Source organism: Bos indicus x Bos taurus, chromosome 16 (assembly GCF_003369695.1).
Source record: "Bos indicus x Bos taurus breed Angus x Brahman F1 hybrid chromosome 16, Bos_hybrid_MaternalHap_v2.0, whole genome shotgun sequence".
NCBI classification, from domain to species: Eukaryota; Metazoa; Chordata; class Mammalia; order Artiodactyla; family Bovidae; genus Bos; species Bos indicus x Bos taurus.
Window position 1 is genome coordinate 27,417,847 of NC_040091.1, and position 12,282 is coordinate 27,430,128.

At 38.2% G+C, this 12,282-nt stretch overlaps 1 protein-coding gene across 1 annotated transcript in view; it reads left to right on the top strand.

Moving 5' to 3' along the window:
- Positions 1-12,282, top strand: part of DNAH14 (dynein axonemal heavy chain 14) — a 376,162-nt gene that overhangs the window by 20,867 nt on the left and 343,013 nt on the right. The window contains exon 3 of the mRNA XM_027564099.1: positions 4,709-4,836. Coding sequence (XP_027419900.1) covers positions 4,709-4,836 — 128 coding nt within the window. The remainder of the gene's footprint in view (positions 1-4,708; positions 4,837-12,282) is intronic.

Here is a 12,282-nt window from a genome sequence, read left to right on the forward strand (position 1 = left end):
TGGATGGCATCACTGCCTCAATGGACATGAGTCTGTGAAAACTCCAGAAGATAGTGAAAGACAGAAAAAGTTGGTGTGCTGCAGTCCATGGGGTCGCAGAGTCAGACATGACTTAGCAACTAACCAACACAAGGAATAAATTTACCCAAGAAGATGAAATACCTGTACACTGAAAACTGTAGGACACTGATGATAGAAACTGAAGAAGATGCAAATTAATGGAAAGATAATCTCTGGTTGTGGATTAGAAGAATTAATATTGTTAAAATGTCCATACTAACTGAAGCAATTTACAGATTTAATGCAAACCCTATTAAAATTCCAATGACATTTTTCACAGAAATAGAAAAAACAATCCTAAAATTTGTATGGAGCCGCATCAGATCAGATCAGATACATAGTAGACCTCAAATAGCTAAAGCAATCTTGAGAGTGAAGAATGAAGCAGAAATAAGATAATGCATAAATGGCCAATAATTTGACAAAATAGCCAAGAATATTCAATGTGGAAAGGACAGTCTCTTTAATAAATAGTGTTGGGGAAACTGGATAGCCAATTTTCAAAGAGTAAAACTATAGACATCTATTATTCAATACACAAAAATTAACAGAAAATGGTCTAAAGACTTGAAAATAATGTTGTTGTTGTTGCAGAACATAATATCTGAAAGCAATAAAACTAGGAGGAGACCGGTGTAAAACTCTTTGACATTGGTCTTGGTGACAGTTTTCATGAATTTGACACCAAAAGCAAAGACAACAAAAGTAAAAATAAACAAGTGGGACTACATAAAACCAGTTTCTGCACACCAAAGGAAACTATCAAGAAAATGAAAGGACATTCTACCAAATGGTAGCAAATAATCATATATCTGATAACTTGCAAATAATATATCTGATGAGAGGTTAATATCCAAAATATATAATGAGCTCATGCAACTCAATAGCAAAAAAACAAGCAACCTGATTAAACTATGCGCAGAAGATGTGAATAGACATTTTTTCAAAGAAGAAATACAGATGGCCAACAGGTACATAAAAAGGGGCTCAGCATCACTAATCAGAGAAATGCAAATCAAAATCACAAAGAGAGAATCGTCACACCTGTCAGAATGGCTGTTATAAAAAAGACAAGAAATAAGAGTGTTTGCAAGGATGTGGAGAAAAGGGAACCCTTGTGTACTGTTTGTGGGAATGTAAATTAGTATAACCACTTTGGAAAACTTGAGGAAAACAGTTTTCCTCAAACTAAGAATAGAATTACCATATGATCCAGCAATTACACTTCTTGATTTTTATCTGAAGGATATGAAAACTCTAACTTGATATATGCACCCCCCATGTTCATTGCTGGAGAAGCAATGAACATGTTCATCCTGGAAAAGGCAATGGCACCCCACTCCAGTACTCTTGCCTGGAAAATCCCATGGATGGAGGAGCCCAGTAGGCTGCAGTCCATGGGGTCGCTAAGAGTCGGAGACGACTGAGCGACTTCACTTTCACTTTCATGTTCATCGCAACATTATTTTCTGTAGTATAGACATGAAAACAACCTAAGTGTCTATTGATGGATGAATTGATCAAGAAAATGTGACACAAAAACTGGGATATTAGCCATAAAAAAGGAAATCTTGTCGTTTAGGGCAGCATAGATGGACTTCACAGCATTATGTAAGTGAGATAAGTCAGACAGAAAGACAAAAACTGTGTGGGCTCACTTATATATGGGGAAAAAACCCCAAACTCATGGATGGAGAGAACAGATGGATGGTTGCCAGAGGCAGAGGATGGGGGATGGGCAAAATGGGTGAAAGTGTTCAAAGGGAACAGACTTTCAGTCATAAATAATGCATAGGCATGTACAGACAGCCCCCAACTTAAGGATGGTTCAACTTAAAATTTTCCGATTTTATAATGGAAAATTGGTGCATATCCAGTCTTTGGATTTTGATCTTTTCCTGGGCTAGCAAAATGTAGTACAATATTCTTTTATAATGCTGGGCAGCAGCAGCGAGACACAGCTCCCAGTCAACCACACAGCCATGAAGGTAAGCAACCAACACATTTATAACCATACTGTACCCATACAGCCATTCTGTTTTTCACTCTCAAAACAGTATTCAATAAATTACATAAATTATTCACATTTATTTTAAAATAAGCTTTTTGTTAGATGATTTTGCCCAACTGTTGGCTAATGTAAATGTTCTGGGCACTCCAAGGTAGGCTAAGATAAGCTATGATGTTTGGTAGCTTAGGTGTGTTAAATGCATTTTCAACTTAACAATACTTTCAACTTTCTGTGGGTTTACCTGGACATTTTGCCATCATAAATGGAAGATCTGTCATTTACAACATTACTATTATTAACAATAGTAACCACTGTTAATAAGAGTAAATTTTAAAACTTCTCATGTAAAGAAAAAAATTTGTAACTATGTGTGGTGATGGATGGTAACTAGAATTACTACGGTGATTATTTTGCAATTATACAAATACTGAGACACTATGTTATACACCTGAAACTAATGTTATTTGTCAATTATACCTCTATAAAAAGAGGAAGATGTGGTCTAAAGTATCAAATAACACTGGTAAGTCTAGTAAAAGAAGGGAAGACAATGTCCATTGACTTTATTGACCTGAATAATATGTTCACTTGAATATTGTTTTAGTGGAGTTCCAAAGCCAGACTGGAATGGATTAAAAAGTGCATAGTAGATGAAGAAATAGAATAGAGACTATATGCAACTCTTTCCATTATTTTGACTGTGAAGAAAGGCAATTAACAGATTGAGAAGCTGCTTGGATATGAAAAAGAAAAAAAAGAATGGTTAATGGTGTAGGCATGAGGGGATATGTCTAACAAAAGGTGGAAATGATTGGTTTTGGGAGGAGGAGAAACAGACATCTCCTCTATTAGTAAGAGGGCAGAAGGAAAGCATTAGTAATAGACGTGTGTTGCTTGGCTTATTTGGCAATGACTATTTGAAGGAATTCCCATCTGACGCCTTTATGTTCCTTGGAAGTGTTGTCATGAGTTTAGTTGAAATTGGGAGATTGGAGCTCTCCAGGGAGCATGGAGAAAGTCTGAAATAGCTGTTGAAAAGCCCGAAGAGTAAGTTAACCAGAAAAATAACTGTGCAGATGTACACACAGAGGGCACATAGAGTTGGGTTCATCCAGCTCTGGTGTTTTGCCATATAGGAGAGACCAAAAGAAAGGGAAAGTTTAGGATATTGACAAGAGTTTTGTTGAAAGATAGCCTTGGCTGGATAAGGAGAAAAGTGAAAAAAAAAATAGAAGGTTGATGGATTGTAAAAAAGTAATGGAACAGTGAACTAGAGGTACTGAGGAGGTCAAAGAATGGTGATGTTGGGAGTAATAAGCAAGCTGGAAGGATAAAGGCCAGTGATGGCAAGCTTTAGGATATAGTCTTGATAGTGGTAAGTTGAAGTGGACAAACTTCAACTAAGATATGAGAGGTTGTTTAGAAATGGGGAGATAGGAGCATGATGTCAGACAGGTCTTAATTCACGAACAGTAAATTTTCTAGGGGGCTTCCCATGTGGTGCAGTGGTGAAGAATCCATCTCTAGTGCAGAAGATGTAAGAGACATGAGTTCGATCCATTGGTCAGGGAAGATCCCCTGGAGGAGGAAATGGTAACCCACTCCAGTATTCTTGCCTGAAAAGTCCCATGGACAGAGGAGCCTGGTGAGCTACAGTCCATGGTGTCACAAAGAGCAGGACACGACTGAGCACACCTCTAGAATCTTCAGTTTTTCTAGAGTTCTTCCCTAGAAAACTCTAAAAAAATCTTCTAGAATGATGACAGATTTAATATGGAGTAAGTAAGCCCTCCCTGGAGCCAGGGTTCCAGATTAATTGGGTGACCAGACAATTGGTGAATGTCAATGAAAAATGGAAGAATATGATATAACAAAAAGGCATGAGCTTCAGAGGAGTAGGATTTTTTTTTTTTTTTAAAGGGCAAGTTGTAATGATTTGGCAGTGGTGAATGAGGAGTAAGGAGGAAAACAAGCCACTTTCTAATCTTGAGGTATATGAGGTAATGGTGTATAAACAGCCACTACTTGAGGAGGTTGCATGTTAATTCAGTGTTAGAGAATAACAAAACTAGAGTAGGTTGCCATTCCCTTCTCCAGGGGATCTTCCCTACCCAGGGATTGAACCCAGGTCTCCTGTACCGCAGGTAGATTCTTTTACCATCTGAGCCACCAGGCCCTATGTTACTTTTCAGCATTTGTATCTATACATTTTTTAGGCTCAGTTGTTAAATTACAGTTAATAAAAGGATTTTGTATGTATTTATTTCACAGGAGGATTCACATTTAAAAGGTTTGTTGTAATAATAAGATCTTAAACATTTACCTTAGTAACCACTTACTATGTACTTTGAGCTTATTAAATATAATAATTTGACCCTTGTAACAAGCCTCTGAGGTTCTCACAGTAACAGTCTTCAATTCAAAGGTGAGTAAAGTAAAGCAGACTGATGATTGGAAGGTAAATCACAGAACTGGTAGTGGTAAAGTCGCAATTTGACTCACTATATGCTGTCGAATACTATGATGTAATAATTAGCTATATTGATTGGTATATAGAATTATGTGGTATTATTTATAGCTCATGCAGATTATTCAATTAATAATGGTTTTATTTTCAGATTACCTTCAAGCAATTAGAATTCAACAAGATGTACTTACTTCAGAACCACTGCTTGGTAAGAAGAAAGAGAAATCAAAGGAAAAGGATCAAACTCATGCTTGTCCGAAAGTTAGGAAAAAAAGACTTGCATCATATGATAGAACAGGTATGAGATACTGACCCAGCTTGTTTAGAAGACGCTACACTTTAAAAAATTAGTCTGTGGTTTTGTGTGCTTATGATGGACACATTTTATTTATTTAGTTTTTAATATTTTACTTATATTTGGCTGCACTGGGTCTTCCTTGCTGCTCGCAGGCTTTCTCTAGTTATGGTGAGCAGGAGTTCCTCTTTGTTGTGGAGTGTGGCTTCTCATTGCAGCGGCTTCTCTTGCTATGGAGCGTGGGCTCTAGGGCTCACGGGCTTCAGTAGTTATGCAGCGTGGGTTTAATTGCTCTGCAGCATGTGGAATCTTTCCAGACCAGGAATCAAACCTGTGTCTCCTGCATTGGCAGGCTGATTTCTTAACCACTGGACCACCAGAGAAGTATAACACAGATTTTAGAAGAAACAGTTTTACTGAATTTTATGTGTTTGGTTGCTTAAAGAATTTTTAAATTTTGAATATAAATTTTAAAATTCTTTTAAAAGAATTCCTAAAATGTTGGAGAATTCTGTTTGAAAACCTAAAATATCACTAGATTAAAAAATTGACAAACTGTTCAATGACTACGTTTTTAATTAAGAATAGTCTCTGAAGGTTTTGATGTATAACTATCAGTTCAGTTCAGTTCAATCGCTCAGTTGTGTCCGATTCTTTGTGACCTGATGAATTGCAGCATGCCAGGCCTCCCTGTCCATCACCAACTCCCGGAGTTCACTCAGACTCACGTCCATCAAGTTGCTGATGCCATCTCATCCTCTGTCGTCCCCTTCTCCTCCTGCCCCGAACCCCTCCCAGAATCAGAGTCTTTTCCAATGAGTCAACTCTTCGCATGAGGTGGCCAGAGTACCAGAGTTTCAGCTTCAGCATCATTCCTTCCAAAGAACACCCAGGACTGATATCCTTTAGCATGGACTGGTTGGATCTCCTTGCAGTCCAAGGGACTCTCAAGAGTCTTCTCCAACACCACAGTTCAAAAGCATCAATTCTTTGGTGCTCAGCTTTCTTCACAGTCCAACTCTCACATCCATACGTGACCACTGGAAAAACCATAGCCTTGACTAGACGGACCTTTGTCGGCAAAGTAATGTCTCTCTTTTTAACATGCTATCTAGGTTGGTCATAACTTTCCTTCCAAGGAGTAAGCGTCTTTTAACTTCATGGCAGCAATCACCATCTGCAATAATTTTGGAGCCCAGAAAAATAAAGTCTGACGCTGTTTCCACTGTTTCCGCATCTGCCATGAAGTGATGGCACCAGATGCCATTATCTTCGTTTTCTGAATGTTGAGCTTTAAGCCAACTTTTTCACTCTCCTCTTTCACTTTCACCAAGGGGCTTTTTAGTTCCTCTTCACTTTCTGCCATAAAGATGGTGTCATCTGCATATCTGAGGTTATTGATATTTCTCCTGGGAATCTTGATTCCAGCTTGTGCTTCTTCCAGCCCAGCGTTTCTCATGATGTACTCTGCATATAAGTTAAATAAGCAGGTGACAATATACAGCCTTGATGTACTCCTTTTCCTATTTGGAACCAGTCTGTTGTTCCATGTCCAGTTCTAACTGTTGCTTCCTGACCTGCATACAGGTTTCTGAAGAGGCAGTTCATGTGGTCTGGTATTCCCATCTCTTTCAGAATTTTCCACAGTTTATTGTGATCCACACAGTCAAAGGCTTTGGCATAGTCAATAAAGCAGAAATAGATGTTTTTCTGGAACTCTCTTGCTTTTTCCATGATCCAGCGGATGTTGGCAATTTGATCTCTGGTTTCTCTGCCTTTTCTAAAACCAGCTTGAACATCTGGAAGTTCACGGTTCACGTACTGCTGAAGCCTGGCTTGCAGAATTTTGAGCATTACTTTACTAGCGTGTGAGATGAGTGCAATTGTGCGGTAGTTTGAGCATTCTTTGGCATTGCCTTTCTTTGGGACTGGAATGAAAACTGACCTTTTCCAGTCCTGTGGCCACTGGTGAGTTTTCCAAATTTGCTGGCATATTGAGTGCAGCACATTCACAGCATCATCTTTCAGGATTTGAAATAGCTCAACTGGAATTTAGTGTGATTTTGTTTTATTCTTTTATTAAAACTTGATGGTATCATCATATTTAATAATTTTATGCCTTTGTCCAACTTAGTTGAAATTCCCAAGTGAAAAATTCATTTAAACAGATTTTCTTCCACTAACATTTTCCAGTTTGTGCTTCTCTATACCTGAAATTTTTATTTGTATTAATATTTTAAGTTTTATAGGGCAAAGTACACTCTTCTGTTTTTCACTGAACTACTATGGTCCAAGGAAGATTTATCATAAAACTATTGAAGTTTAGACTTCAGAGTCTCTCACTTACATAGGCTTCATTTTTTAAAAAGAAAATCCTCAAAATTATAAATGCCTGAGACTGGACAAAACCTGCATGGATGTGATGGTATTCATGCCCTTGTCTAATCCTTTCCCCTTGAGTGTGGGCAGGACCTGTGACTGCTTCTAATCAGTAGAATATGAAAAAGGCAATGGGCTGTTCCTCCTGTGATTATATTACATTATATAACCCTCTTGCTAGCAGACTTCATGAGTCTCTCTCCTCTTCTGGTTTTGAAGAAGTAAGCTGCTATGACTTCTATAGCTATAAGGCAATGAATTCTATACTAAAAGCTGGAAGCTGATCCTTTCCCATCTGAACCTTCAAATGAGAATCCAGCCCCAGCAAATACCTTGATTGCAAACTAATAGAGGACTGAGTTAAGCCATATCCAGACTCCCGACCCACAGAAATGTGGGTGGCTTTAAACCACTAAAATTGTGGTTTAAATTTAAACCACAGTTTAAATGTAAATTGTAATGCATTTAGACAGCTAGTAGTGGATCTCACTGCAACAAATACAATCACTGTTGCTATGCATTATGAATTCTTAGTATTGAATATATCATTACATTGTTCTTTAGTGTGTTGAACTTGGTATCAGTGTAATAAAGTAATAATTTAGGCTTAATGACTGCCAGATAAATAAAAACAATCTAATCCTTTAATGATGATATTTATTTAATTTGCTCTCCTCACTTAGCTTCTATAAATCCATGAAAACAGACTGCTAAAGACATAGGTACTTAGAATTTTTAAAAATATTTTTGAAAAGTTTCACACAGAAAAAGTAGAGAAGATAATAGCTATTCATGTACTCACTATCTGGATATAATACATGTTAAGATTTTATAATTTTTAAAGCAAATTATAATAGGCACAGAGCTACTCTGTTACTCTCTCCTTGTGCTCTGGAGAACAATGTATATTCTCCTTTTGGATAGAATGCTTTTTGTATATTAAGTTCTTCTGATCTAATGTGTTATTTAAATTCACTGTTTCCATATTGATTTTCTGTATGTGACGTGAAGTAAAAGCGTTAGTTGCTCAGTCATGTCCAAGTGTTTGTGACCCCATGACTGTAGCCCACCATGCTCTTCCTGTTAATATTTGCTTTATATACCTTTGTTGTGTTCCTCTGTGGGATGCATATACATTTATAAATGTCGTATCTTCTTGTTGGGTTGACCCTTTTATCATTATATAATGGCCTTTGTCTTTTATTATGGTCTGTGTTCTAAAGTCTCTTTTGTCTAATACGAGTATAACTACTGCAGCCCTCTTTTCCATTTACATGGAATATCTTTTTTCCATCCCTCACTTTCAATCTGTGTATATCCTGTTTTCTGGCGTAAATCTCTTGTAGGCAGCAAGCAGATGTCTTCTTTTTTTATCCATTCACCCCCTCTACGTCTTCTAATTGGTAAATTTAGTCCATTTACATTTAAAAAGTAATCATTAATTGTTGTGTGTGTGCCTGCGTGCTAAGTCACTTCAGTTGTTCCGGGTCTGACTCTTTGTGACCTGATTGCCTGTAGCTGCCAGGCTCCTATGGCCATGGGATTTTCCAGGCAAGAATACTGGAGTAGGTTGCCATGCCCTCCTCCAGGGCGTCTTCCTTATCCAGGGATTGAATCTGTGTCTCCTACGTCTCTTGCATTGGTAGGCAGGTTTTTTATCAATAGTGCCACCTGGGAAGGCTTAACCTTCATACTACCTTTATAATTGATTAATGCACCTCATTTACTTTAAATCTCACCTTTCTGGTGAGATTTATTCTTTTTTAGTACCCTTTCTTTTCAGCTAAGTCCCTTTAACATTTCCTTTAAGGCCAGTTTAGTGATGATGAACTTTTTTCTTGCTCTTCCTTTTTTGGAGAACTCTTTTGTTTTCTTCAGTTCTGAATAACTTTGTTGAATATTCTTGGGTGGAAATTTTTTCTTTCAGCATTTTGAATATTCTGTCCCATTCTCTTCTGGTCTGCAGAGTTTCTGCTGAAAAATCTGTTTGTAGTCCTTTGTGCATAACAAATTGTTTTCTCTTGATTCTTTTAAGATTCTTTCCTTAAACATTTGACATTTTAATTATAGTGTGTCTTGGTGTGGTACTCTGGGTTAATCTTGCTTGGAATCCTCTGGTTTTCCTGAATCTGAATGTATGTTTCCTGTCCTGAGTTAGGGAAGTTTTCAGCCATTATTTCTTCAAATTATTTTTCTGGGCTTTTCTCTCTCTTTTCTCTTTCAAGGAAACCTATTTTTTTTCTGCTTTGTTTTGATGGGTTCCATTGTCTTTTCTTTGAGGTCACTGACCCTTACTTCTTCATCTAGACTGTTGTTGAACCCCTTTAGTGTATTTTTCAGTTCAATTATTGTATTTTTCAGCTCTGTGACTTCAGTCAGTCAGTTCAGTCACTCAGTTGTGTCTGACTCTTTGTGACCCCATGGACTGCAGCACACCAGGCTTCCCTGTCCATCACCAACTCCTGGAGCCTACTCAAACTCATCTCCATCATGTCAGTGATGCCATCCAGCCATCTCATCCTCTGTCGTCCCCTTCTCCTCCTGCCTTCAATCTTTCCCAGCATCAGGGTCTTTTCCAATGAGTCGGTTCTTCACATCAGATGGCCAAAGTATTGGAGTTTCAGCTTCAACATCAGTCCTTCCAATGAATATTCAGGACTGAGTTCCTTTAGGATGGATTGGTTGGATCTTCTTGAAGCCCAAGGGACTCTCAAGAGTCTTCTCCAAACCATAGTTCAAAAGCATCAATTCTTCAGTGCTTGGCTTTCTTTATAGTCGAGCTCTCACATCTATACATGACTACTGGAAAAACCATAGCTTTGACTAGATGAAACTTGTTGATAAAGAAATGTCTCTGCTTTTTAATATGCTGTCTAGGTTGGTCATAGCTTTTCTCCAAAGAGTAAGCGTCTTTTAATATCATGGTTGCAGTCACCATCTGCGGTGATTTTGGAGCCCAAGAAAATAAAGTCTCTCACTGTTTCCATTGTTTCCCCATCTATTTGCCATGAAGTGATGGGACTAGATGCCATGATCTTAATTTTCTGAATGTTGAGTTTTAAGCCAACTTCTTCACTCTCCTCTCTCACTTTCATCAAGAGGCTCTTTAGTTCTTCTTTGCTTTCTGCCATCAGGGTGGTGTCATCTACATATCTGAGGTTATTGATATTTCTCCTGGCAGTCTTGATTCCAGCTTGTTCTTCTTCCAGCCCAGCGTTTCTCATGATGTACTCTGCATATAAGTTAAATAAGCAGGGTGACTATAATATACAGCCTTTACATACTTCTTTTCCTATGTGGAACCAGTCTGTTGTTCCATGTCCAGTTCTAACTGTTGCTTCTTGACCTGCATACAGATTTCTCAGGAGGCAGGTAAGGTGGTCTGGTATTCTCATCTCTTGAAGAATTTTCCATAGTTTGTTGTGATCCACACAGTCAAAGAGTTTGACATAGTCAATAAAGCAAAAGTAGGTGGTTTTTTTGGAACTCTCTTGCTTTTTTGATAATCCAGCAGATGTTGGCAATTTGATCTCTGGTTCCTCTGCCTTTTCTAAATCCAGCTTGAACATCTGGAAGTTCATGGTTTACATACCAATGAAGCCTGGCTTGGAGAATTTTGAGCATTACTTTACTAGTGTGTGAGATGAATGCGACTGTGCAATAGTTTGAGCATTCTTTGGTGTTGCCTTTCTTTGGGATTGGAATGAAAGCTGACCTTTTCCAGTCCTGTGGCTACTGCTGAGTTTTCCAAATTTGCTGGCATATTGAGTGCAGCACTTTCAGAGCATCATCTTTTAGGATTTGAAATAGCTCAACTGGAATTCCATCATGTCCCCTAGCTTTGTCCATCGTGATGCTTCCTAAGGCCTACTCGACTTCACACTCCAGAATGTTCTGGCTCTAGGTGAGGCATCACCATCGTGTTTATCTGGGTCATGAAGATCTTTTTTGTATAGTTCTTCTGTGTATTCTTGCCACCTCTTCTTAATATTTTCTGCTTCTGTTAGGTCCATACCATTTCTGTCCTTTATTGTGCTCATCTTTGCATGAAATGTTCCCTTGGTATATCTAATTTTTTTGAAGAGATCTCTGTCTAGTTTTTCCCATTCTATTGTTTTTCTCTATTTCTTTGCATTGATCACTGAGAAAGGCTTTCTTATCTCTCCTTGCTATGCTTTGGAACTCTGCATTCAAATGGGTGTTTCTTTCCTTTTCTCCTTTGCCTTTAGCTTCTCTTATTCTCTCAGCTATTTGTAAGGCCTCATCAGACAACTGTTTTGCCTGTTTGCATTTCTTTTTCTTGGGGATGGTCTTTTTTTTTTTTTTACTAACTTGCTTCTTTTTTTTTTTTTTTTAAACTTTACATAATTGTATTAGTTTTGCCAAATATCAAAATGAATCCATCACAGGTATACATGTGCTCCCCATCTTGAACCCTCCTCCCTCCTCCCTCCCCATACCATCCCTCTGGGTCGTCCCAGTGCACTAGCCCCAAGCATCCAGTATCGTGCATTGAACCTGGACTGGCATCTCGTTTCATACATGATATTTTACATGTTTCAATGCCATTCTCCCAAATCTTCCCACCCTCTCCCTCTCCCACAGAGTCCATAAGACTGTTCCATACATCTGTGTCTCTTTTGCTATCTCGTACACAGGATTATTGTTATCATCCTTCTAAATTCCATATATATGCGTTAGTATACTGTATTGGTGTTTTTCCTTCTGGCTTACTTCACTCTGTATAATAGGCTCCAGTTTCATCCACCTCATTAGAACTGATTCAAATGAATTCTTTTTAATGGCTGAGTAATACTCCATTGTGTATATGTACCACAGCTTTCTTATCCATTCATCTGCTGATGGACATCTAGGTTGCTTCCATGTCCTGGCTATTATAAACAGTGCTGTGATGAACATTGGGGTACACGTGTCTCTTTCCCTTCTGGTTTCCTCAGTGTGTACGCCCAGCAGTGGGATTGCTGGATCATAAGGCAGTTCTATTTCCAGTTTTTTAAGGAATCTCCACACTGTTCTCCATAGTGGCTGGTCTTGATCACTGCCTCCTGT